This window comes from Hemitrygon akajei, chromosome 8 (genome assembly GCF_048418815.1).
Source record: "Hemitrygon akajei chromosome 8, sHemAka1.3, whole genome shotgun sequence".
Classification (NCBI taxonomy): domain Eukaryota; kingdom Metazoa; phylum Chordata; class Chondrichthyes; order Myliobatiformes; family Dasyatidae; genus Hemitrygon; species Hemitrygon akajei.
Genome location: NC_133131.1, coordinates 124,253,922 through 124,280,677, shown reverse-complemented (window position 1 = coordinate 124,280,677; position 26,756 = coordinate 124,253,922). Strand labels below are relative to the sequence as shown.

The following is a 26,756-nucleotide window of genomic DNA, read 5'->3' as shown; positions in this document are numbered from 1 at the left end:
GAATGTTGATTTACATAATATAATTTCTAGTTCAATTTTTAGTTCAAAAGGAAATCTTGATTTATTTAGGTGTCTGTTGTTGTAAACCAATTAAAGACAAATATTGTCCAAGACTCCTACCACCATGCCTAAAAGTGCCACAGACTTTAGTTTCAAGAGAGATGGCTTTTATATCCTGTTGCTGATTACAAGGCACAAATTAGTACTTATTTTCCTTTTGTTCCCCTTTCCCTTTCTTTACTCCCTTCTTAAAGGTATTGGGCAGAAGTTCATGTGTAGATGGTGCTGGGAGTGGTGAGACCAGAGGTGCCTTAGACACTGTCAACTTGGACTTTATAATGGAGCTCATGTGAAACTGAAAAAGTTTGGAGAGGGTTATGTTACTACATGGCAGTTCATGGCTCTGTAGCTGCAATTGCTCCAAACAGCATGTTAACAATTTAAAATTAAACTGCTTCCCCGTTGGGAAAAAGTGGAAATGGTGGTTCTGGGGCTGCCTCTCATTTTGCAGCTGTATATTATAGAGCTCTTGAGTACAAACTTCCAAAATTAATTAAGTAAAGAAGAACATGATACCTGAAAATCTGGGCATAAATATGCAATGTAACTAAAATGTCTTGCTTTTAGCTTCAAATCAAGCCTTTCTCTTGAATAATTCAATGACTACTTGATTTTCATGGTCTAGAGTATTGTACAATTATTTTTTCTATTATGCAGAATTGTGAAGTTTCCAAAACAGTGGCGATCTGTATTTCAACTGTGCATTACATTTAGCTGCTTCCACATTCATACATAATCAAGAACGTGTTTGATAAAGAATCTGTGCTCAAGTCGTTCTATCTAACTCCTAGTGTCATACAGCAAGGAATGTAAAGTGCTTTGACTAAGTAACGTTAAGAACCATCCTCTTCTGTGTTGTTATGCAACATTTATGGTGACTGTTCAATAATGTATTAGAAGATAATAAGAAGATTCGGCAGCAGCAAGAGAGCCAGCATTTGAAAATAGATGTAGAACATTGAAACAGGATAAAATTATTGGGAAACTTATGGATATGACAAACACGTCTAAGTAATTTGTGCAGCTTTGAAGAAATTATGAGGCACCATTAAAGTGAATGGATATACAATTTTCTTAATATGGAGAGCCAGTGAATCAATCCAACCAAAGAAAATCTAAATTGTTGGCATTTTAAGAATGTTTGTTCAGAATTGGCCTTTTCATTTATAGCATATAAATTTATTGTATAAATGATCAGTAATTTATTGTATATAAAACTCACAATTAACCATTTTGCATTTACCTTTAGGAATGTCTGAACCCACATGCGAAACCAAACTTTTAACACCGCACTCTGCCCTCTCTGCAGTTGATCAACATAACAGACTATTTTTGTACATTCAACGTTGCTGCAATTCTGTAAAACAAAATGATTTAATGTTAAGATTTTATGCTGAATGTAAAATGAAATTTAATAGCTTTCACGTACTTCCTAGATTTGCTATTGGTAATCATAAAATTAAAAAGAAACTGAAAACAGACCCTTGCATATGACTCCTATAAAATATGTTTTTATTTATCTATGTACATGACTATGACTACTCTCCCCAACTAATTTCATATCTTGCCACTCTGCTGCATGATGTGGCAACTGCTATGAGACTGAAAATAACAGGATTTTCAGAAACAAATGTTTTTCATTGATATTAATTGATGAAACAAGTCAAACACAGTAACAGTTTTCCTGGACCGTCTCCTACAGCTTTATTATCTAAATAATTAGCACACTTTCCATTTTGCTGACTTAACAGAACTTTAGAAATGTTTCATTCTGCAATATAATTCATGATACTGTATTCCAAGATGATAAAACGAGCAGCATTGTTGGTTTCATTAATTGCAAATCAATATGTCACATAGATTAGGGATATTTCTTCCTGTTATGAAGTCAATATGGTAGTATTAAATTGATATAATATTTGATATACATTTGAATTCACACCATTTTCTATGAAAGTCTGTCAACGTTAAGTATAAATACTGATGACAAAAACCATATTTCTGAAGCTTAAGACATTTTTTCCAATAAATGTTAGAAAATCACTTTTGCAAGAATGCACAGCTGACATAAATGCAACTTAGGGAAAATAAGAGACCTCCTCTCATGTAACCAACTCACAATCTGCCTCTTTTCCCCTGTTTAATGTCAGGATGGGGACTGATACCAGGCTTCCACAGTGTGCAGCTTCACTCCAATTTGTAAAATCACATGCTTAAAGGTTCCATGGTAAAAACATATGTCTCCAGGCTAGGTCCTCCCGAAGATGTTTTCTCCATAATAAATGGGGATACTAAAAGCCCAAGTTCTGGCTGCACTAATTGGCCACATAAAGCAAAATGGTTTCTATTTAAGCTAATGTTTAGTTTCATACTCTGTTTTTCTCTCTGAAGTTTGTTTGTTTTTCAACCTGTTGTCATTCTTCCCTCTTGAACCTTTTATTCTTCACTATTTAAGTTCTGCCATATAACTAAGGATAGTCAATTGATGGGGTTCTTGGTACATTACAAAATTACATTAAGTTGAGAGAAAGAAATAGGTAAAGCCAGTGTGCCAGTTTGACCACCCACTAGTGCTGTACAATGATATGTAGACTCTAATGGATTAGAAAGTCCTCCTTGCTCACAAGCCAATGTTCTTGTGGTACTATATTCTTACAAATTATCACTACAGATACATGGATAGAAGAGGTTTTGAGAGATATAGACCAAATGTAGGAAAATAGATTTAGTTTAAAATAGGTATTTACAGTAGGCTTGTCATGGTCAAGTTGAGCCAAACAGCCTACTTCTATGCTTTATGACTATGAAATTCTGTAAGATATCAATGACTATTGTTCTATAACTGTATCAATTTGGCATAAGTTGGGGAACAGAGAAGTATTCCACCGAAGAAATAAGATGAAAAATTTTGTTGGATTTCAAAATGGCTGCAACAAAAACAGTAATTTTGGAAGACTTTAAAGGTAACTAATATTGACCAGGATAAACAAAGTGCTAAATATATGGTAGCCATAGTGTTCACAGCATACAGCACAGAAATTGATCCACGACCCAGTATGTCGACTATCAAGCACCATCTACCAGCACTTGGCCTGTAGACTTCTGTACCTTGGCTTCCCCACCAGCCTGCACAGTCAACATTTTGATCATGGCATATTAACTTATTTTAACTTCTGTTTGTACATGTCTTGCCATGTACTGTGCTGTGCCTGCAAAAATCTAAATTTCATGGCACTTATACCTTGTGTAAGAAAGGCCGACATCAACAATAAATCTGAACTTCCAACAAGCTAAGACTACTAATACAAGAAATTCTGCAGATGCTGGAAATCTAAAGCAACAAACACAAAATGCTGGAGGAACTCAGCAGGTCAGGCAGCATCTATGGGAACGAATAAACAGTCAATGCTTTGGGATGAAACCCTATTTCAGGACTGGAAAGAATGAGGGAAGATGACAGAATAAAAAGACTGAAGGAGGGCAGAGGAAGCAGGATAGCTAGAAGGTGATAGGGCAAAAAAGATGAAGTGCTGGAGAGGAAAGAATCTGATAGGAGAGGGGAGAGGACCATAGGAGAAAGGGAAGGAGGAGGGGACCCAATTGGCAGGTGAGAAGGGCTAAGAGGTTAGAGTGCTGGGAGGGTGATTAGTGGAGAGGGGCGAATGGACAACCTGCGACTCCTACACCTTCTCAGCAGTTATCCCTGTGGGTGGCCAAAGAGCTCCACCTGCCCATTCACCTCCTTCTTCACCTCTATTCAGGGCTCTAGGTGAGCAAAAACTTCACTCATGAATCTGCTGGGGTCTTTTATTGTGTCTGGTCCTCGCAATGTGGCTCCTCTACGTTGGTTGAGACCAGTCATGTGGGAACCGCTTCATTGAGCTCCTCCGCTCCATCTGCCAGAAGCAGATCTTCCCAGCGGGCAAACATTTTCATTCCAATTCCCATTCACTTTCTGACACGTCAGTCCACAGCCGCCTTTCGTACCACCCTCAGAATGGAGGAGCAACACCTTATATTCTGTCCGGGTAGCCTCCAACCTGATGGCATGAATATTGACTTCTCCTTCCGATAAAAAAAAGTCCCTCCTCTTCCCCTTTTCATCTATTCCCCATCGCTTCTTGACTGTTTATTCATCTCCATAGATGCTGCTTGACCTACTGAGTTCCTCCAGCATTTTGTGTGTGATACTGAGACTATTGATATATGCCTCACTGAGAACCCCTTTAATTATCCTGGAAGGGCCATTCTTCCAGGTCAAAGAATCATTTCTTCATCACTACCAAATATCTCTACAATTCCCCTTGAACCTTCCCAAGGAACTGTAGCAGAATCATCTTCTGTCCTTCTGCTTCTACCTTTCCCACTTTGCAGGACACCAAAGAATCTTTCCAGTTATTCCAGTTAGGTACCTTCAATTTAAAAATCCCTTTGGTTCTGTGCGAAGTTGTCTCCACATTTGGAGGAAAATACTTGGGCGCTCTGTTGCAACCAGCTCTGCCATGAATCTTCCCAAGGCTGGCTGCAAAGCAGGAGTGCTGAGCATGTGGCTAGCAACATCATCCTGTAAAAACCTAGAGCTGCAGAATACACCATCAGCTCCAAAGACCTCATCCCTGGGAGAGGAAAGAGAAGATGGGCTACATCTGGGATAACTCGAAAGACTGGTCCAGGAGAGAGGGCCCTGGTGAGTTGCTGTCAGTGACCTTTGCCCCAATAGGTGTGAAGGGCTTAACCTAAGATACTGCAGTCATTAACAGGATCTCAAGTTTCTAATTGCCCATCTCTTTAATCCTCATCCAAACACCATTCTGAGCTCACTACCTTTGGTCTCTTCAATTGTTCCAGTGTACGTAGTTCAACTTAAGCCCGAGTTACAACATCCTGACGTTCAACCATATTAAATTATGATTTGACTTCTTCCAATTTCAGCTCCCTTAAAACCCACCTTCTTTCTTCGCTTGCCCCACTCACACCACCTTTTGACTTGCAAAGTCATCAGTTTTATCATTTAATATCTTCAGTCACAGGTCACTGATCTGAAATGTTATGTTTTTCCATTCGGAAGTGCTGCCTGACTTGCTGAGTATTCCCAGCCATTGTCTTCATTTCCACAATACCCAGAGGAGTTTTTGGATCATTATTTCCGAGTCAACAAGGAAGGAAGTAATACAGGACCTTTTCTGCAAAATCAGACTGGGTGTAACAGTAAGTAATCTGAGCTAATAGTACACAGCTTGTTTAAAGTTATGATCACTAGGAACTAGAAAATATTAAAGTTTTCTCTTATTTTGTTTAACTTCATATGATGCACGTAGTGTTACCCTGTCTGCTGATGACACCAGGACATGGAGGTAGGGTTGGGATGGGGAAAAAAATGTAAGTAAACACGCCTTAGCCCTCACAAACAAGATGATCGCAAGCTTAGCGTGGCAGTTAGTGTGACGCAATTACAGCTTGGGACACTGTGGAGTGCGGAGTTGAATTCCGGTGCCGTCTGTAAGGAGTCTCTGTGTGTGTGCTCCCTGTGGAATGTGTGGGCCTCCTCTGGGTGCTCCGCTCACCTCCCACAGTCCAAAGACTTACTGGGCAGATTAATTGGTCATTGAAAATCAGCTCATGATCAGGTAGGGTTATACAGGTTTGTCGGGGGTTGGCGTGGCTCGAAGGGTCAGAAGGGCTTACCGCGTGCTGTATCTCTAAGTAAGTAAGTAAATCACTGGAGTTGCGCCAAGCTGTATAGTCATGCAATGGTTCAACATAGAAACAGACCTTTTGGCCTAAACCCCCATGCTATATTCCTCTTAACCCTTCCTATCCAGCTACCTGTCTAAATGTTTGTTAAATGTAATTATACCCACCATTACCACATCCTCTCATAGTCTGCTCCACACAGTCACCGTCCCTTGTATGAAAACTTGTGCCTCAGACATCCTTTAAATAAGTCCACTCACTTTAAGCCTCTAGTTTTAAGGACCCTAACATTCTATCCTTTGTATGACCTCCACAATTTTTTAAACATCTACAAGATCACCATCAGTGTTCTGAACACCAGGCAAAACAGGCCCAGCCTGTCCAATCTTTCCTTGTAATGAAAGCCCTTCTTTCCAAGCAACATTCTGGTAAATCTCTTGTCAAGTTCAAATTTATCGCCATTCAACCATACGCACATATACTGCCAAACAAGACAACGTTCATCCGGACTAAGGTGCACAACACAGTACACACACATAACATATCAGGCTGAATTACCCTCATCTCTGGTTGCACGGCTAGGGATGCCCTCCTTAATGGCTCGGCTTGTCCTTAACTTTTGTGTCAACATATTACAAGGTGAATGTTAGAAATGAGTCAGAGGTCAGATGCCTGCTCAACTAACCAGCATCCCAGCATCGAGAGCAGTGTTGGAGCACTGAAATACTGAGCTGAGGGACTTGTACACTTGGCATTAGATTCTTCAGCTTAATGTCAGCCAAAGACAGTGTTAGCAGCACAAACAGCTCATTGCAATGGGCACTGACCTTCTTTAAAATGCTATGTGGTTTGCGTTGGTTTCAGTATTTCACTTTATGATTCTGGTTAATTTTTGGTTGACAAAGCTATTTTTAAGTTCAATTAATATTTCATTTTATTCATAATTGTTTTGTTTTTAATAAATGTCTATGAATTATTCTCATATGTCTCTAATCATCAGCAACATCTAAAAATAGGTCACAAGTCTTGGTCAATGGCAAGCTATCAAAAAGTGTTCTGGATGTCCCAAGGTGGGGCCTCAGAATCCAGCTTGTTGCTATTTGAGAAGCACTCCTCTTCATGATATTGCTGAGGTTACCAGCCTGTAGGCTGCTTAGAACAGAACAGGCACAAAAAGGACGACAGAAAAATGAGTGTGGATAGTGGGCCAGATCGAACAGGATCCAGTCAGGAGGGATAATAAAATATCTTTATCTTTACTGACCCTACCCTGTTAAATTGTTAAACAGATTTCCCTTTTAAGAATACATTTTTGGGTCAAATTTACGACCTGGAACTTCTGCAAACTCCTGGGGGATTCAGTGTGAATAAGATTCTGTGTTGTTCCCTAAAGGCAGAACACAAACCTGTAGCTGGCTCCATTACTCCACACTGATTAAAATGTTGAGTAAGATTAAAATCATCCAGAACAAGAGAAGAAAACAAACAGGTGTTCCGTACCATCTGCATTCGACTGGTCTCTCTCTCCCTGCCACAGACTTCCAGAAGGTGAAGGGGTCTTGAGTCGCACACCATTGGGTTCAAGAGTGGCTGTTGCCTGCAACCATTAGTCTTTTGGACGGGCTCTCCTCAGTGCTGAAGACACCCCACAGTTGTGGACTTGCTTCAGGGACTCTGCAGCTCATGTTCATGTTTTTTTTGTCTACCTTTTTTTTTACTATTTGTGTGACTTGGTCAGGGCGTTCCAGCGCTAAACTGACTCTGCAGCTGTGGCCTTCAACCACCAGCAGAGCACTGAGGACTTCCCTTTAGTGACCCTGCAGTTGCTGTTACTTGTTTACTTTTTATTGTTCCCACAACTTGTTCTTATTTTTTTACCCGCTGGGTCTTGTGTGGGGTTTTCTTTGAACGGGTTCAATTGTGTTTCTTTGATTTGAGACTCCCTGCAAGAGGACGAACCTCAAGGTTGTGTAGTGCATGGATAACTTGATAATAAATGTACTTTAAACTTTGAAATTATTTGACAAATTAAATATATTAATGGCCACAATTTACGAGTAGAACCTTTTGCAGTTGTTTTTCGTTAGTGGACTCAATATATTGTATTTTAAACAATATTCTTTAAGGCATTGAATATATATCTACATACCAAGCTTTGAGAAGCTGTAACTAATAAAAGCCATCCCCAAATTCTCACCATCATTAAGCAGCAGAGTAGTTGCAATATTTCATCTATTTACAGAGCAGTTTTACCTTCTGCACTTTAAGCATTAATGTTGATTACAATCATAAAGATCATTTATACTGGATGTAGCTCATGCAATGTGCAAAGTGCATTTGGCATTTTAATAGGTTATTAAGGAAACTCATTTCCAGAAATAACTAAATTATTCATTGATCATCCTTCAAACTGAATACACAGAGGTCTGTTTACAACGGCGAACAATAAATTGCAAAATATACAGTTGGACAAAGATGAGGCTAGATCACATCAGAAAAGGATTACAAACATTTTACTGCCATGATCCAAAGGAAACAGAAACCGCATCAGGTTTAATGTCACTGACATATATTGTGAAATATGCTGCTCTGGCACTGCAGTACAGCAAAAAAAATAAAAAAAGACTAAGTTATAAAAAAAAGTCCTGAAGTGGAATAGTGTAATAATGTCCATGGGATTGTAGACCATTTAGAAATGTGATTGTGGAGGGTTTTCAAACATTGGGTGTGGGTCTTCAGGCTTCTGTCTCTCCTTCCTGGTGGTGGTAATGGGAAGAGGAAAGACCCGAGTTTGATGTTCATTAATGATGCCTCCTGAAGATAACAAAAGCTTGTAAAGCTTCAATTAGTAACAGGCATTTGAATTCTTTTGGCTCATGCTTGCAATTATTTCAGAAAGCAATTATTGTTAATAATTTGTGGATCCAACTGCATGTGTACAACTGTGTGAGTATGCTCCCTGCTTTAGAAAGGGTGAGCAGCTTTACGTTTCGACGTCAACAAGTCATACAATCTATCCTAGGTCCCACGCATTGATGCACCATGAAGCAGGCATGCCAGCAGCTCTTCTTCATTAGGATTTTCAGCAGATTCGATATGTCACCAAACACTTTAAGTATCCATAGATGTACGGCGGAATGCATTTTGACTGGTTTCATGAGGAACACAAAAGGCGTCAGAAGATTCCAACTTGTGCACCAGCTTCAGGGACATCATCAAGAGGAGATGCCTCAAGGCGGCAGCACCCTTTGCTAAGGATCTGCAGCATCCGGGACATCTCTTCTCGTTAATACCCTCGGGGGGAAGGTACAGGACCCTGAAGACCCACACTCAATGATTCAGAAACACCTTCTTCCTCTGTCTGTGAACCCATGAACACTAGTTCGTTATTCCTTCTTTTTGTATAATTTATGCCTTTTTATAACTTAGAGTAATTTTATGTCTTTGCTCTGTTCTGCTGCTACAAAATGACAAATTTCACTTCATACAAGTCAGTGATAACTCTGATTTTGATCCTCGTTGCATTCATTTTGATAATGCAAATGTTGGGAGAATAAATAAATAGATTAATGTTGGATAATGTAAACAGGTGGCTGAAGGTCAGCATGACTCAATGGGCAGAAGGGTTTGTTTTCATGCCCTATCACTCTAGAACTGAATAACTTGATAACATTTCTGACGGGGATGCCATGACACCACAGAAAGGTTAATTCAGTTCTACATGAATTGTCAATAATGTGCAGTGACATGACTTCCACAAAAGAAGAAAGTTTTTACTACCAATGGCAGAATTTCCTATTAAGTTTTTTCAGGATCTCTGCACTGTTGCTGAAGTCAGTATTTATTATCCAACCCCAAAGCAGCATAATAAAAAAGCTTTGACACTCTTCATTTTCATGTCAATGTCAACATGTATGCAGTGGAAGCAAATTCTTTAGAAGTGGCAGAAGAGGAGTATGTCCTAGCTAGCACAGTCTCAGTGAAAGTCACATTCTGATTTGCAGAGTAACTAACGTAGCTAGCTTCCGTACTCGTGAGCAATTTACTGGTCCAGTTCTGAAGAAAACCAGTGGGAAGTGGCTCTTTGTGGGTTAGTATGCTTCATGGCTGAGCACTGTAGTATGAAACTCAGCAATACCTTGGCTATCTGACCGCCTAGCGCACTGCTGTACCCAGCAGCATGTTCACGAACGGAGCCCTGTTGAACTCAGCTGAAAGGCTGTGTTTGTGACCCATGGTGCTCTGCAGCAATCAGCACTGGAGCCTCGAAAATGTAGGTGGACTGATCAATAACCTTACAGATGACACAAAAGTTAGTAGAGATGTGGATAGTGAAGAAGTTTGTCCAAGGATGCAACAGGAATAGATCGGCGGGAAATGCGGGCAGAGAACTGGCTAATTGAAGCTTATCCAGTTGTGTGAGGTGTTACACTTTGGAAGGTCAAGTACAAGAGGCAAGTACTCAGAAAACACATGTAATAGGGTGGTAAAGAAGGCATATGGTATAGTTGCATTCACTGGTCAGGGACTTGAGAATAAAAGTTGGGAAGACACACAAGCGTACACATTTGGAGCATTATGTGCAGTTCTGTACAGGAAGGATGTGGAGGGTTTGGAGATTGTGCAGAAGAGTTTTGTCAGGAATTTGCCTGAATCAGAGAGCTTTCCCTAGATGGAGAGGTTAGACAAATTGGGAATGCTCTGTTTGAAGCAGTGCAGACTAAGCAGTGACCCGACAGGAGTAAAAAAATTATAAGAGGCGTAGACAGAGTAGATCATCAGTGTGGGAAACAATGATCACGAGTAGGCATAGCTCGAAAGAGGAAAGCTGGAAGGAAATTTTTGTGCATTTTTTAAAAACAGAGATAGAGGTAAGTGCCTGCGAAAGCACCAGAGACAGCGCCAGAGGAAACAGTGGGAGTAGATATGATAACAATTTTATAGAAAAATCTAGACACTCGTGAAAACGGATGGAAGGATATAGACCACATACAAGCAGATGTGCAGTTTAAATTGGCATCATGGTTGGCACGGACATTGTAGACCAAAAGTCCATCATCAGGGACCCCCCACCAGCCAAGTCATGCTCTCATCTCACTGCTGCCATCAGGAAGAAATTACAAGAGCCTTCCGGGCTCACACCACCAGGTTCAGAAACATTTATTTCCTCTCAACCATCAGGCTCTTGAACCAAAGGGGATAACTTTACTCAACTTCACTTGCCTAATTACTGAAAAGTTTCTACAATCTATGGACTCCCTTTCAAGAACTATTCATCTCAAGTTCTCAATTTTTATTGCTTATTTACTTATTGTTATTCTTTCTCTTTTATTTGCCCAGTCGTTGTCTTTTGCACACTGGCTGAATGCCCAAGATGGTGCGGTCTTTCATTGATTCTATCATGGTCTTTGGACTGGTCATCGTCACGGTAATCAGAAAATGCGTCTTTATACTAAAGGAGCAACTGCACAAACTTTACCTGCTTTTTTAAAAACACAGAATCACACCTATCAAGCAAAACCTTTAATTTTAAAACAAAACAATATATTCTTGGACTAGACACTTCACAGCACAGATTCATTCTAAGAACATAAGAAAAAAAGGAGCAGGATTAGGCCATCTGGCCCATCGAGCCTGCTCCACCATTCCATAAGATCATGACTGACCTGACCATGGACTCATCTCCACCTACCTGCCTTTTTGCCATAACCCTTAATTCCCCTACTATGCAAAAACCTATCCAACCTTGTTTTAAATATATTTACTGAGGTAGCCTCCACTGCTTCATTGGGCAGAGAATTCCACAGATCCTCCACTCTTTGGGAAAAGCAGTTCCTCCTCATCTCCATTATAAATCTACTCCCCTGAATCTTGAGGCTATATCCCCTAGTTCTAGCCTCACCTACCAGTGGAAACAATTCCCTGCCTCTATTTTATCCATCCCTTTCATAACTCATGAAGCTTAACGGCTTATTAGTACATTGTCATTACCTACAATTATTTGGATTTAGCACCATTCGGTCATGTGCCAACAGTCCACTGTATTTTATTTCACTTTACCTTATGGTGCGAATGCTCTACAGATTATTTGTTTTATGCCAGATATTTCAAGTTATCTTATGCAGCGTAAAATACTACATTAGTTTAACAAATATGCAAGGGCAGAAGTGTTAGGTGGACTCTGTTGAACATAACATAATGCAATAAACAAAATCAAAACAACATTATTTAGTCTTGTGGGAGACGGCAATGCCAGTGCTCAGTTACTATATACAGTTTAGAGTGCACAACAGATACACGAATAATGCATTCTCCAGAAGGATCAATAAGAGAAAATGCTTTCCTCCATCATTAGCAATGCTCTTTCCTTACCAGAATTCTTGTATGATCATGCTTTAATGGTTGTGGTAGCCTCACTTCTCGTCTTGTGATGTGATGCAAGGTTGTAGAAGGGTCTCGGAAGGCAATATGCTCCCCAACAGCTGGTGAACCAGAAGTCTGTAATCAGAAAGATGATACACCTTGAGAATAACTTGACTGCTGACCAGGACAGCCGTAAAATCAGAAAACTTCATCTCTTTGGTGGGCACACTTCTGATTTAGCAGCATATTATTCCTGTAAATTGAATCAATCCACTGAAACCACCACTCCAGTTAACGTCACCCAGTGATTTGAAAGCAGAGTAGCATACTGCACAGCTTGATGCTATCCATCAACTGCTTCAATAAGTTAAATGCACTATAGAATGTTAACCTATGGATTTCTGCCAAAAACTGCAAATCCAAATGGTTATATTGTTTTTTTTGTGAAGGGAAGGTTTCTGCTGCAGTAAAACACTTTCCCCATATGCGTATTCAAATTTGGCCAGAATCTGCTGTGAAAGTACATCAGACCACTCAATTAATTATGATTAAATGACAGTGCAATCCTCCGGGATAGAGCAGATTCATAGTGAACATCCTACAGTCATTCAAGTTCATACTCCTGAAATTAACTCTGAGGTTCTCCTGTTGGCCTTTTACTTTAAGAACATGTTATAATCACCCATTAAGTTAATTTTGTAAATTAAGCTTGTCAGTACATGTATAGGCACCCTTTTAATAATATCACAAATGTAAATGGCTGCCACCTAAACTCTCTGACACAGACAATTAAATACTATGAGTTAATTCCCTCTTTTCATCAGGCATGAGATGTCTTTAGTTTAAATAAGTTTTCTTCTGAATTTTTATTTCTCTCTTTCTACATGCAATGTTTCTTCCCTGTCTTCAATATTCCCTTCCATCATGACTGGACATTGAATTCCCTTAATTCACAGTCATACTGCTTGGAAGAAGGCCCTTTACCCCTCAGTCACCTACGCTCCAGGGAATAAAGTCATAGTCTCTGCAACCTCTACTTGCAACTCGGACTCCCAAATATAGGCAACACCATGATAAATCTTTACTGCACTGTTTCTACTTTAACAACATCTTTCCCCCAAAAGGGTGGCCATGAGTATACACAATACTCCAGCTGTGGCCGATATGAGTAATGCATAACTTCCCAAATTCTATATTCAATGTCCAGACTGATGATGGACTGAATGCTAAGCACCGTCTCCTCCACCCTATTTACCAATGATACTGCTTTCAGTGAATTATACAGTTGCACTCCTCGAATTCTGTTCCACAGCAGGGCCCTACTTTCACTGTACAAGTCCTACTCTGATGGTCTTCCAAGATGCAATACAACAGATTTACCGCATGGAAATCCATTTGCCAATACCTAGCTGATTAAGATCCTTCTGTAATTTCTTTCAGAAGCTTCTGCACTAACCACACCACCACAAACTTACTAACCACGTCTTGTACATTCATACCCAAATTGTTTATATAAATTACAAACAGCAAAGGTCCCAGCACAGGTTTTCTTCACATTCCTTCCACTGTTCATTTCTCAATGCCTATTGATTAAGGACAAGCACAGGCTCCCTAATGTGCCAGCTGCCCTCTGGCTGCTGCTGTGTCCTTATCAAGTGCAACTCTAGCAATCTTTGTGCCAAAAGTATTGGATATCCTGTTAAACTAAATGCCGTTAAGTCTCATCTCATCCACTAGGCCACTTCGACTGCTCATATGACACCCTAATTGCATCCAATCTTGATTAACGTTAATAATGAGATGCAATGCTCGGTACAATCTCAACCATTGTGTCCACTATTTTAAAACTCATTAAATGCTCCAGAAAGGCTCTTGTGAAGAAACTAAAAGTAAAGCAGCTCCTGCCGAGAACTCTAAACAGCATTTTTTTTCTCTTCGTTTGTCCACTAGTAATATTCTCTCTGGTTCCTTAAGGTTGTTATAGCTGGAGGTGGTACTAGGGACAAGCTCCCACTACCTATTAAATGCTCCCAATGGCATGCACCTTAAATAGTCTCCGACAACCAACTCCAGCTTCTGGCCTTCCTATGTGGCTTAGCTACTAAGCCCTGTGGAACCATTTCTACTGACAGGAGAAGAGGCAAAATGTTACTGACGCCTTAAAACCCATCGCTTTGGGCAGATCAGGCTCATCAGTTGTGGATGGTAGCTCATCCAGGAGAAGAAAAACTCTGATCTCAAACCTCTGCTGCCCTGTGACTATACCCACTCATGGGGAAGACTTTGGGAGTAAACTACGAGGGAAAAATCCAGAGCAGGAGTCCTTAAGACAGTCTTACATTGAGTTCAATACTGACAAGCAGCTCCTCCTCTTTCTCCCTAGGCCTCCCGTCCCATGATCCTTCCCCTTCTCCAGCTCTGTATCCCTTTTGCTAATCACCTTTCCAGCTCTGAGCTTCACCCCTCCCCCTCCTGTCTTCTCCTATCATTTTGGATCTTCCCCCCCCCGCCCTCCTGCTTTCAAATCTCTTACTAGTTTTTCTTTCAGCTGTTACGCCTGTGCCCCCCCCCCCTTTTTGAGAATCGCAAGATCGCTAGTAAGTCAGGTCAGGAGACCCAGGAAATGAGAGAGAGACGTTTGGAATGTCCTGGCCCTCAGCGATACAAAGCCACGGAACAGGTCATTGTCTCTTGGAGACGGAATTGTGTATTGAGTACTGTGCTTCATGGAAGCCCTCAGGCAACGTGGGCTGGTTGGGGGATGGCATCATTCCACCCTGATTGACATCTGAGACCCTGTGAGTCAGGATAAAAGAGGGTCTGGGGAACAGCCCTTGAGACGCACCAGAAGAAATGCTAGAAATCCTGTAACAGCGAAATAGCGAAAGCCGGTGGAAGGTCCACGTGCGTCCTTTTCCATTTGCCTCGGAATTGGTGGGCCTTGCCACGGAAGAACGGCTTTAGCTAACCACAAAGGGGAAATCCACCCCCACCGACTCTCGAAGGATTGATATCATAAAAGGAATGGGCAAGTTTAAACTCTCTCTCTTGACTCCAACCAAAGGCTGCAGCCTGCAGTTTGAATGAACTTGAATGATTTTTATATTTCCATCGGACAATACATTATCCCCTAGACAACGATAGAGTTACTTCTTATTGATTATTATTATACCCGCGCTTTTAGATTTAGTATTGACGACGTATATTATCTGCATGTTTGCATTGACCTTATTTTGTGTTTTTTTTTATCAATAAATACTGTTAAAAATAGTACCATCAGACTTCAACGGACCTCTCTATCTTTGCTGGTAAGTGACCCAGTTACGGGGTCCGTAACACAGTTAGTCCTGACGAAGGGTCTTGGCCCGAAACGTCGACAGTGCTTCTTCCTATAGATGCTGCCTGGCCTGCTGTGTTCCACCATCATTTTGTGTGTGTAACTCCTGTGACACTGCTGGTACCAAACTGTATTGGCCTATATCGTTCCTTTGGGTTCATCAGATGCGTAAAGAGGGGCAACTTGCTACAGCTGGCTCTCCATACTGTACTGCCCAGGCTTGCGTATCTAGACAGCTAGGTCACAATACTTATGGTCAGCTCTGACTGACGGAAGCCTCACACTATTCTCTCTGATATCATTCAATCACTAATCTGCCCTGTGGACTTGTGGCTACATTATACCTGCTCTGTAACTGCAACACTTCATTCTGCTGTTGCTTTTCCTTGTCCTTCCTCAATGCACTCCTGTAAATAAATGACCTATTGTATATGAATGGCATGCAAGACAAAGTTTTCACTGTACATATGACAATAATAAACCTGTGTGCCAATTTATTTGCCAATGGGTTTTTTTTGCTATTTTTCAAGTCTACTCTCTAAGCATGGATATCTATCTGTCTCCCCATTTTTACCAAGACATTAGATGAGGAAGGTGCATGTACTGATTCAGGGTAAGACATTAACAATCCTCGGCTAACATATTCCCAAGACAAATATTAACCATTCTAGCCTACTCTGATTTTTTGAGATCATCAGTCTTGTGAATAATGATTTGATTAAGCTGACATGCAGTGCATCTTTATTTGAGCTCCAGTAGGCAGCCATTCAGATTTCACTATCTCTGCTATTTCTAGCTACTGATGCCTGATAGGAGGCACAGTCCATATTTTCAACTCTTCAGCCTTCTTAGCATGATTTGAAGGGATTCTTCTGATCCTAATCCTGATGTAGATCAAATTTGTCTGAAAATCCAGGTGGAGAGGAAGGAGCTCCAGCTAGAATATGACAAGGGAGATTTTTATTTTGTGCTTATTGTGAAGAACTTGCATACTTCAATCATTGTGGCTGTATACAGATCGAGGTTTAGTTTACTGGAGCCACGCTGTTACCTCAAGCAGTGATGTGAACGGTGGGGATCACTGCTCCAAGCTGTGAATGACTGCTTGCTTTAACATATTGTGAGGATAGGGATGGGTAGCTGTATCTGGGTGAACTGTCCAGGCATCTCCAGAGTTTTTAATTCCTGGAGCACAGACAATCTGCTGGAGGAATTCGACAGGCTGAGCAACATCTGTATGAGGAATGGAATTGTTGACATTTCTGGTCAAAACCTTGCATCAGAGACTGATTTAATTCCTGGAATTGCCCAATTCAAACTCTTACAAAAATCCAGAGGGAATGATGGGTGACCAGGCCATAATTACCTTCAGTTTAATGTGCATGCATTGAAACATGGGAATAATGGAAGACATTATATAAATAAATGGCCTTTCTTTCTTAAGGATCATGGTTTGTAAGTTACCTACTCTTTTTGGCCTAGCATGTCAAAAGGCATTTAATTTACTCATATAAATACACTCAGTGACCACCTATCTGGATACATCTGTACACTTGCTTGTTAATGCAAATATCTAACCAGCAATCATGTGGGACCATGCATAAAAGCATGCTGACATAGTTGAGCAGTTCAGTTGGGGAAGAAATGTAATCTAAGTGACCTTGACCGTGGACTGATTGTTGGTGCCAGAAGGGGTGGTTTGAGAATTACTGATCTCCTGGGATTTTCACATACAAAGGTCTCTAGAGAATGGTGTGAGAAACAAAAAACACCCAGTGAGCAGCAGTTCTGTAGGTGAAAATCCCTTGTTAATGAGAACTCAAATAACCGCGTATTACACCAATGGTGTGCTAAGAGCATCTCTGAATGCACAACACATCGAACCTTGAAGTGGATGGGCTACAGCAGCAGAAGAGAGGTACCTAATAAAGTGGCAACTGAGTGTAGATGTGTTAGGATTGGCATCCTGTCAGCACAGGAAGGGACTGTTCCTGAGCTGTGGCATCCTGTATTCCGTTAAAACATAACCCCAACTCATTTATGAAAATGTAAATTATTCACTGCTCAGTTTTTACACTTATAGGAGTTCCTTTCCATTCAAATAAATGCATAATTTTCCCTTTGCCGAGTCTAACCTGGCACAGGTTCAGTAGGCAAGTTTTCCAGTGTAGCTGCTGAGGGACTGGAGAAGGTTAAATCCCCACCATTGGATCCTATGTCCAATTCAGGAATGTAGCCTAGATTTTGCCAGGGAAACTCAGCCAGCAAGTTTCCATCTCCTGCATTTCCACAACAACCCTAAACTTCCTGACATTAAGGAAATTATCAGCAGGTTGGGCTGAAATTGCCAGCATTTTACAGTACGCTTCAGCCTCTTGTTCGTGCATTCAGTCACAGTTTTAAATCTTGTCCGAGAAAACCTTTCTAATCATATGCAAGACGTTTGTGATTTTATTAAAGAATTAAATAATTGGTAGTGTGCTTTCAGCATACAAACATTTCCTTGCTAAGCATACTAATACATGTAATAAGCTAAAGCCCGAAAGCATCTTTTTATTTCCCAACCAGTCTTGCTGAAGTAATTTTTAATTAACTGCAAATGTTCCAAATTCTTTAGTGAACACTGAATGTTCTGGAAAGATCATATTGTATACACTTGATTTTTCACACAGACCTTGGGTTCACATGGCGAAAATTTAAAGAAAACAAAAGTAAATGCATGCACTCAACTACATATGCAATAAAAAAAAGAACATTCTGGAAAACTCAGCTATTCAGACAGCATGAGAGGACTTAGAAACAGAAATGGTAAGAGCTATTGTTGGAAGTTCTAGAGTCACAGAGCAGATTCTTTGCACCACTTGTCTATCCTGACTATGTTACCCAGAGAGCAAGACCCTTCTGTTAGCATTTGGCCCACAGCCCTCTAAACTTTTACCTCTTCTGAAAGACCACCAGCCTGAAGCATTAACACCTTTTCTTCTATCTATAGATGTTGCCTGACTTGCTGTCCACTCACAGTGCTTTTTTAAAAAAAAATTCCATTGTTCTATCTGGGCCGTGATGTTGAGATATTACAGTCGGCCCTCCTTGTCTGTGAGTTCCGCATGCATGAATTCAACCAACTGCGAATCGAGAAAACCTGAAAGTGCTCTTCCAGCACTTGTTGTTCGAGCATGTACAGACTTTTTTTCTTGTCATTATTCCCTAATGCAGTATAACAACTATTTTACATAGCATTTACATTGTATTAGGTGTTATAAGTAATGTAGAGATGATTTAAAGTATACGGGAGGATGTGCGCAGGTTATCATGGATCGAAAAAAATCAGTTCTCTTACTAAGTCGGAACAGCTACATCCAGTATTATTTAGCATCAGTTAGTCAAACGGTTGTCTTAGAAAATAGTATATATTTTACCTTTCTATGCATATGAAACACCTAAGAAACGTATATATTTCAGTAATTAAACCATTGCATTGCTTAGTAATAATTGTAGCTTTCATCAGGGCAGGACCTTTCTCACTTTATCCTTTAAAATTGTTCCAATCATTGACTGACTGTAGCTTAACACTTTTTCAATGACCGATGGTGTTTCACCTCCTTCCGATCACTTTATTATTTCCACTTTATTTTCAATTGTGATCATGATTATTTTCGTGAACAGAAACACTGTGGATTCAGAGCTCCACCGGGTCCTAAAGACCACCACACTGAGCCAGGTTAAATAAGGTCAGAGTTCCACTGGGTCCTAAAATCCACCGCACTGAGACAGGTTAAATAGGGACTTGAGCATCTGTGTTTTTCAGTATCCGCGAGGGGTCCCGGAATCAATCCCCCGAGGATAAGGAGGGCCGACTGTCGTTATGTTTCAGAAATCAACTCTGAATCTTATGTAACAAGAACACAAATGCTGGAAGAATTTAGGCTTGTAGGCAACATTAGTGCAAAAAACAGTTAATGTTTTGGGTCATGGATTCTTCCTCAGATATGGGAGGGAGAGAGTGGAGGGTTGACTGCTTTCAAGACCACAGCTGGAGGGGAGAATGAGATGCAAGACACTACAAGGAGATTGGTTAAGACAAACAAGGTGATAAAAGTGCATACACAAGGAAATCTGCAGATGCTGGAAATTCAAACAACACACACAAAATGCTGGTGGAACACAGCAGGCCAGGCAGCATCTATAGAGAGAAGCGCTGTCGACGTTTTGGGCCGAGACCCTTCGTCAGGACTAACTGAAAGGAAAGATAGTAAGAGATTTGAAAGTAGGAGGGGGAGGGGAAAATGCGAAATGATAGGAGAAGACCAGAGGGGGTGGGGTGAAGCTGAGAGCCAGAAAGGTGATTGGTAAAAGGGATACAGAGCTAGAGAAGGGAAAGGATCATGGGACGGGAAGCCTCGGGAGAAAGAAAGGGGGAGGGGAGCACCAGAGGGAGATGGAGAACAGGCAGAGTGATGGGCAGAGAGAGAAAGAAAAAAAAAGGGAGGGGGAGAAAAAAAACTAAATACATCAGGGATGGGGTAAGAAGGGGAGGAGGGGCATTAACAGAAGTTAGAGAAGTCAATGTTCATGCCATCAGGTTGGAGGCTACCCAGCTGGTATATAAGGTGTTGTTCCTCCAACCTGAGTGTGGCTTCATCTTGACAGTAGAGACGACCATTGATAGACATATCAGAATGGGAATGGGACGTGGAATTAAAATGTGTGGCCACTGGGAGATCCTGCTTTCTCTGGTGGACAGAGCGTAGGTGTTCAGTGAAATGGTCTCCCAGTCTGCGTCAGGTCTCACCAATATATAAAAGGCCACACCGGGAGCACTGGACGCAGTATACCACACCAGCCGACTCACAGGTGAAGTGTCGCCTCACCTGGAAGGACTGTCTGGGGCCCTGAATGGTGGTGAGGGAGGAAGTGTAAGGGCAGGTGTAGCACTTGTTCCACTTACAAGGATAAGTGCCAGGAGGGAGATCGGTGGGAAGAGATGGGGGGGACGAGTGGACAAGGGAGTCGCGTAGGGAGCGATCCCTGCGGAAAGCAGAAGGGGGGGGGGGGGAGGGAAAGATGTGCTTGGTAGTGGGATCCTGTTGGAGGTGGCGGAAGTTACGGAGAATTATACGTTGGATCCGGAGGCTGGTGGGGTGGTAGGTAAGGACAAGGGGAACCCTATCCCGAGTGGGGTGGTGGGTGGATGGGGTGAGGGCAGATGTGTGGGAAATGGGAGAAATGCATTTGAGAGCAGAGTTGATGGTGGACAAAGGGAAGCCCCTTTGTTTAAAAAAGGAAGACATCTCCTTCGTCCTGGAATGAAAAGCCTCATCCTGAGAGCAGATGCGGTGGAGATGGAGGAATTGTGAGAAGAGGATAGCATTTTTGCAAGAGACAGGGTGGGAAGAGGAATAGTCCAGATAGCTGTGAGAGTCTGTAGGCTTATAGTAGATATCAGTAGATAGGCTGTCTCCAGAGACGGAGACAGAAAGATCAAGAAAGGGGAGAGAGGTGTCGGAAATGGACCAGGTAAATTTGAGGGCAGGGTGAAAGTTGGAGGCAAAGTTAATGAAGTCAACGAGCTCAGCATGCATGCAGGAGGCAGCGCCAATGCAGTCGTCGACGTAGTGAAGGAAAAGAGGGGGATGGATACCGGTATAGACTTGGAACATGGACTGTTCCACAAAGCCAACAAGAAGGCAGGCATAACTGGGACCCATGCGGGTGCCCATGGCTACACCTTTGGTTTGGAGGAAGTGGGAGGAGCCAAAGGAGAAATTATTGAGAGTAAGAACTAATTCCGCTAGACGGAGGAGAGTGGTGGTAGAGGAAAATTGGTTAGGTCTGGAATCCAAAAAGAAGCAGAAAGCTTTGAGACCTTCCGGGTGGGGGATGGCGGTATATACAGGCTGCATTGTGAAGACCGAATGTGGAAAGTAAATTACAAGTGCAAGGGAACTGCTACCATACCTGGAATGATTGTTTGTGTTTGGATGGCGGGAAGGGATGAGGTGAATGGACAGGCGTCCCATCTCCTCAGCTAGTGTGGGAAGGCACTGTGAGAAGGGGAGTGGTGGGTGGGGACAGAAGAGTGCACTAGGGAGTGGTGAAGACAGCAATCCTGGTGCAATTCACAAAGGGGAGAAGAGAGGGCCAGGTGACTGGCGACAGGATCATGTTAGAGCTGCTAGAAAGTGGAACACCTTTTGTCTTTCACCTCACTCCTCCCCAATCCTGCTTCAAAAACTGAAATCACTCTTCTCCTTCCCCCATTTCTCAGCAAGGTTTCCTGACCTGAAATGTTTTTCTCCTTCCACAGGTACTGCTTGACTGGTTGAGTGATTCCAGCATTTGTTTTCACTTCCAGTTCTAGCCTCTGCAGTTCTATTTATTTTCTGACTCCTGAGCATCTGAGATGCTTTCCCAGTAACTTGCAGAGACAAGTGGACACCATCAGAAAGGCGAAGTTCCTTATTAAATCTGATGGATTCATGAGGGCCTGAAAGTTTGTACTCAACTCTCAAATACACTTCATAGTTCATAATGAACTTTGTGTTATTCTGGTCCTTCTCCATCAACCACAGGAGTCCCCTCAGGTAGCTGTAGTTGGACTTTCTGTGGAGCATCCGAGATGCACGGTGTCATATATTTAGCCAGTTAGTCACGACACAGCTATAGAAAGAAAGGAGATGGATGACTGGCAGGAAGGGCAATAAGGGCAGGCAGGTGGTGCAGGAGACCCCTACGGTCATTCACACAAGAGATTCTGCAGATGCTAGAAATCTTCAGCAATACAATTAAAGTGCTGAAGGAACTCAGCAAGTCATGCAGAATCTATGAAGGGGAAATAGATAGTCGACATTTTGAGCAGGACAGGGAAGGAAGGTGGCTGAAGCCAGAATAAGAAGGTAGGGGAGGGAAGGAGTACAAACTGGTCAGAGGTAGTTGAAACCAGGTGAGGGAGAAGGCAAGTGGGTGGGGAGGGGAGATGAAGTAAGAAGCTGGGAGGTGACAAGTGTAAGGGGCAAGAACTGAAAAAGGTATCAGTCTGGTTTATATCCTCTTTTATGCCAAACAACCAAAATTGTACACAATATCTCAGAACCAGATTCATGAAGACCGTACATAATTGTAGAAATACATCCTTACTCTTAAACACAAATTCTACAACAAAGACCAACAAGCTACTTACTTTTCAAATCTCCTTATGCACCTGCACTTTAGCTTTCAATGTGAGGATGCCCAAATCCCTCTGAACATCAATATTTTGCAATATTTATGATTTAAAATACACTCAACAATATTTTTTCTAGAAATGTAAAGGATGGATTTAACCAATCATTTGGTTATAATTATATATAGAACAAAAATCTCACAAGTTACGTTTATGACAATCAAAATAAATAATGTCAATGAAACAAGCAATAACTAACAAAATTTTAAGTCGGACACAAGACCATCTGTTACCTTTAGCCTTTTATCATCATCCAAGTCTGAAACTGAATCAATTCTGTTAAGTATGCAAAATGCATTTTGAACAGTGCCTAATCAATTTGACATGAATTATATTCTGTTAAATTTGGTACAAATATAAATCTGCTCCATTGACTGCATAACTGATCACATGAAACTGGTTCTCAGTCCTGCATTACCTACACATTGTGAACTCCTGCTGTTACAGATGGAAAAACAGTTCTGCTTAACTTAACACAGCAAATGTGCACTTTTCAAACAATATCAGATCGAATTGTCATGGTTTAGAATGGCTGAATTACTTAAGTAATCATTTTGTAAAACTTTTGGCCTAAACACTGAGTGTTCGATTTCTCCTCAGATTTTACTCCACGGACTCAACAGTAATTGAATCAATTACTGAACGATGATTATTTATAGAAAACAGGAAGGCGATGCCTACCTCTAGGTGGAGTGGATTAATAGTAGCGTTCATGTGGCAGTGTAAAGGTCCTTCCGTCTGCATCTGTAGAATGTACAGGAGATGCTCATCTCGGTAATGTGTCGGCCAATCCACTTCCATGATCGCAGCACCAATGGCACTCGGACCACTGTTGTGCAGCTGTACAAATGTTAGAAAGTCAATGCATGCTTTCTTTTTGGTAACTAAAAGCAGGGTGTCTATAACATATATAACAGAAGGCCAAAGTGATTGATTCCCGTAAAGCAAATTATCACCCAAGAAGCATTTGAAAGTGATGAAGAACCCTTGATTAATACCAGAGCAGTGTATATCAGCCAGCTGACCCCAGAGGATATATCGACATGGTGTCCCTGTTCACAAGAGTTCCCATCAGGGACACCCTGGTCCTCCTGCAGTCAAGGTTGGATAAGGGTTCCACTGACCTTTTTGAACCCATCCTTACATCAACGTACTTCCTCTAATAAGGAGAACTACTATAGACAAATGGATGGAGTGGCCATGGGATCACCCTTGTTGCTGGCTATTGCTAATTTTTTCATTGAGGAGAGGGCTCTGAGTTCATCGCACCTACACCCCAAAAGCTTCTTCAGACATGTTGGTGACACCTTTGTAGCATGGCGTCATCAACTCCAGGACTCTACCAGTTCCACAACCATCTGAACAGTATACATCCAAACATTCAATTTACGACGGAGATGGAGAAGAATGGTTGCCTCCCATTCCTGGTCATTCTAATACGATGGACACTGGACAGTAGCCTCGGACATGATGTCTATCGGAAACCCACTCACACGGACTTGTACCTCAACAATAACAGCCACCATTACATCTCCCAATGTACAGAGGTTCTTTCTACTTAGATTAACTGTGCAAAAACTATTTCAGACCCAGAGAGTCTCCATGAAGAAATAAGATGTTCCTACAGAATTGCTACAGGGTAAAGGAAATCAATCAGACCCTTAAAAGGCCTGACGGGAAAACCAAGAAACCTAACAACAATAAGGAACCTGTCATTACCGCCTGTGTTCCTTGTATTTCCATGGTTTCTGGAAGGATTGTCAGGTTCCTGAAGAAATACCAGGTTAATACCATCCACAAGCCATAAGGCAGATCAAATCACAGCTTATGTGGGTCAAAGACGAAGGTCTCGCCCCAAGAACTGGAATTTGATTGTAAACAAGCTGGGAGAACAGAAACATGATGGGATGAGGACTAACAAATCAGGAGAGATGGATGATGGGGGTATAAATGCCACTGGACTAGACATGCTCAGGCATCAGCCCTGATGAAGATGGCAGAGCTTGTCATCAAAATGTTGGTTATAATACCTGCACCCGGCTGGAAGAGTGAGAAGAGTTTATTCATCATATATGCAGAGAAAACACCAGATCTTAATACAGTCATATGAAATCGACCTTCCCACAGATAGTTCAAATATATATTAAATCCAATTAATGATATAAATTGGTTAGCATTCATTGATTCTTCACCCAAAATTTAACAGTTTAACAACAAGTTTACATACTTCAGCTTCATCACTTCATTATTACTCTTTAGATATTCTTCAAACTGACTTTAAGAATCAATTTTGTTTTAGAATGAGAACTCACTTCATAAACATGGTGAACCTCTGGTCCAATGTGCTCCTCTTTCTTGGGTCTATCTTTAATCTTCCAGTCAGAGTTCGGCAAAAAGATTTGCTCAGGATGGGACACCCTTTGATAAGAACACAACTGCTTAGTCTTTGTGGTCACGCTCTTGACAACGCGCTCAGTTACACACATGAAAGCAACATGAAAGAATAAAAACAGAAATGCATGTAATAAACACAGGAGCAGACAGTTGCTTCAGATAAAAGGGAAAAATAGAATTACAGATTCAGAAGGGGGCTTAATATGAACCCTTCAAAGATACAATTGAGAGCATCACATCTAACATTATATTAAAAAGAAAGCACTTTTATTCATCCACAACCAAAATTATAGAAAGTATAAGTATGCTCAGGGAATTAATTTTTCCCAATTCTCTTCAATGCAATTCAACTAATTAAAATCAGCCTAACCAGATGGAGAAAAAGACATTTTCTTTGCATCCCTATTGTCACTTCCAAACTGAAAGTAAACAGTTTTTCTAAAGTAAAAATGTATTCCCTTCTTCTCAAATAGTAATAAAGACTATATTCAATTCATTTCTAAGAACTATTACCCACATTATTACAGACCTGTTGAACAGAACTTAAAGACCATTATGAATACCACTATTTTTCTTTGTAGCTTCATTGAAGCTTCTACATCATTGTAAATTATGCAGTTTTCAACATTTTGAAATTCACCAACTATTAAACATTCTAGATGTTTGTGTGTGGGAGTAATCCCTATGGTATTCCCTTCCTGTTCAAGTGATATGAATTCTCCCCTTTTGTCCTGGACTGCAGTCATGTTGAGAAGCAAGCTTTGATTTTCTGCACATTTTCTTAACCTTTAGCTGCAGTCTTTTCTCAGATTTATAATTTGCTACAATTCCAAGTAATGTAAATTCTATTTGTTCACTTCAAGTCAACATGTTGTTCTGAGTCCAAGGCATGATATTCTAATTGTCATATTTATAGGATGCTGATAATTTTGGATTCTGGAACAATAAATTTGTGGTATGTCATAAACATAATTTTAAGTTGATTGAAACAACATTGAAGAATTCTCATCATGCCACTGATTAAAGGATGGCTAGTGTGAGAAGGCATTTAGCATATACTATTTACAGTGAACAGCAACAGACAATTGAACAGAACTTTTACTGGGTTAGCTCAGAGGGTATCAGATTGCATTTTGTGTCCTATTTTGGTCAGCAGTTTTTTTTCCCTCTGCCACAGTGTGGAAGGCCACACTTTTAGCCCTTAAGTCAAAAGGGTTGCCGGTCTCTCAATGGCAGGAGGTCCTCCCCAAGGCACTCCGCTCTATTCGCTCCCTGTTATGTACGTCCACCAATGCCACCCCTCATGAGCGCCTATTCTCTTTTCCCAGGAAGTCTGCCACTGGGACCACCCTACCAGCTTGGCTGACGTCCCCAGGGCCAGTGCTGCTCCGGAAACATGTGAGGAGTAATAAATACTCCCCGCTGGTTGAGGGTTCACCTTCTACATGCGAACCCCCAGTATGCTTACGTGGTCTTACCTGATAGGCGGGAGGACACGGTCTCCGTCTGCGACCTGGCGCCCGCAGGAGCAGCAGACCACTACCCCGAACACTCCACGGTAACTATGGACCCTGTACCCGAGGTGACACCGCGCACACCGAGCCCTACACAGACTCCTCACGACACTCCTATACCAGGCGTCTCGTACGCGCATATACCAGGCGCCTCGCACACGCATGAGGGATC

General features: G+C 41.4%; 1 protein-coding gene across 1 annotated transcript in view; it reads right to left on the bottom strand.

Annotated features, from left to right (window-relative positions):
• The window catches only part of itga8 (integrin, alpha 8), a 249,612-nt gene that overhangs the window by 49,311 nt on the left and 173,545 nt on the right, over positions 1–26,756 (bottom strand). The window contains exons 24-27 of the mRNA XM_073054528.1: positions 24,989–25,094; positions 23,358–23,516; positions 12,127–12,252; positions 1,304–1,417 (exon numbers count right to left, since the gene is read on the bottom strand). Of these exons, the coding sequence (XP_072910629.1) occupies positions 1,304–1,417; positions 12,127–12,252; positions 23,358–23,516; positions 24,989–25,094 (505 nt within the window). The remainder of the gene's footprint in view (positions 1–1,303; positions 1,418–12,126; positions 12,253–23,357; positions 23,517–24,988; positions 25,095–26,756) is intronic.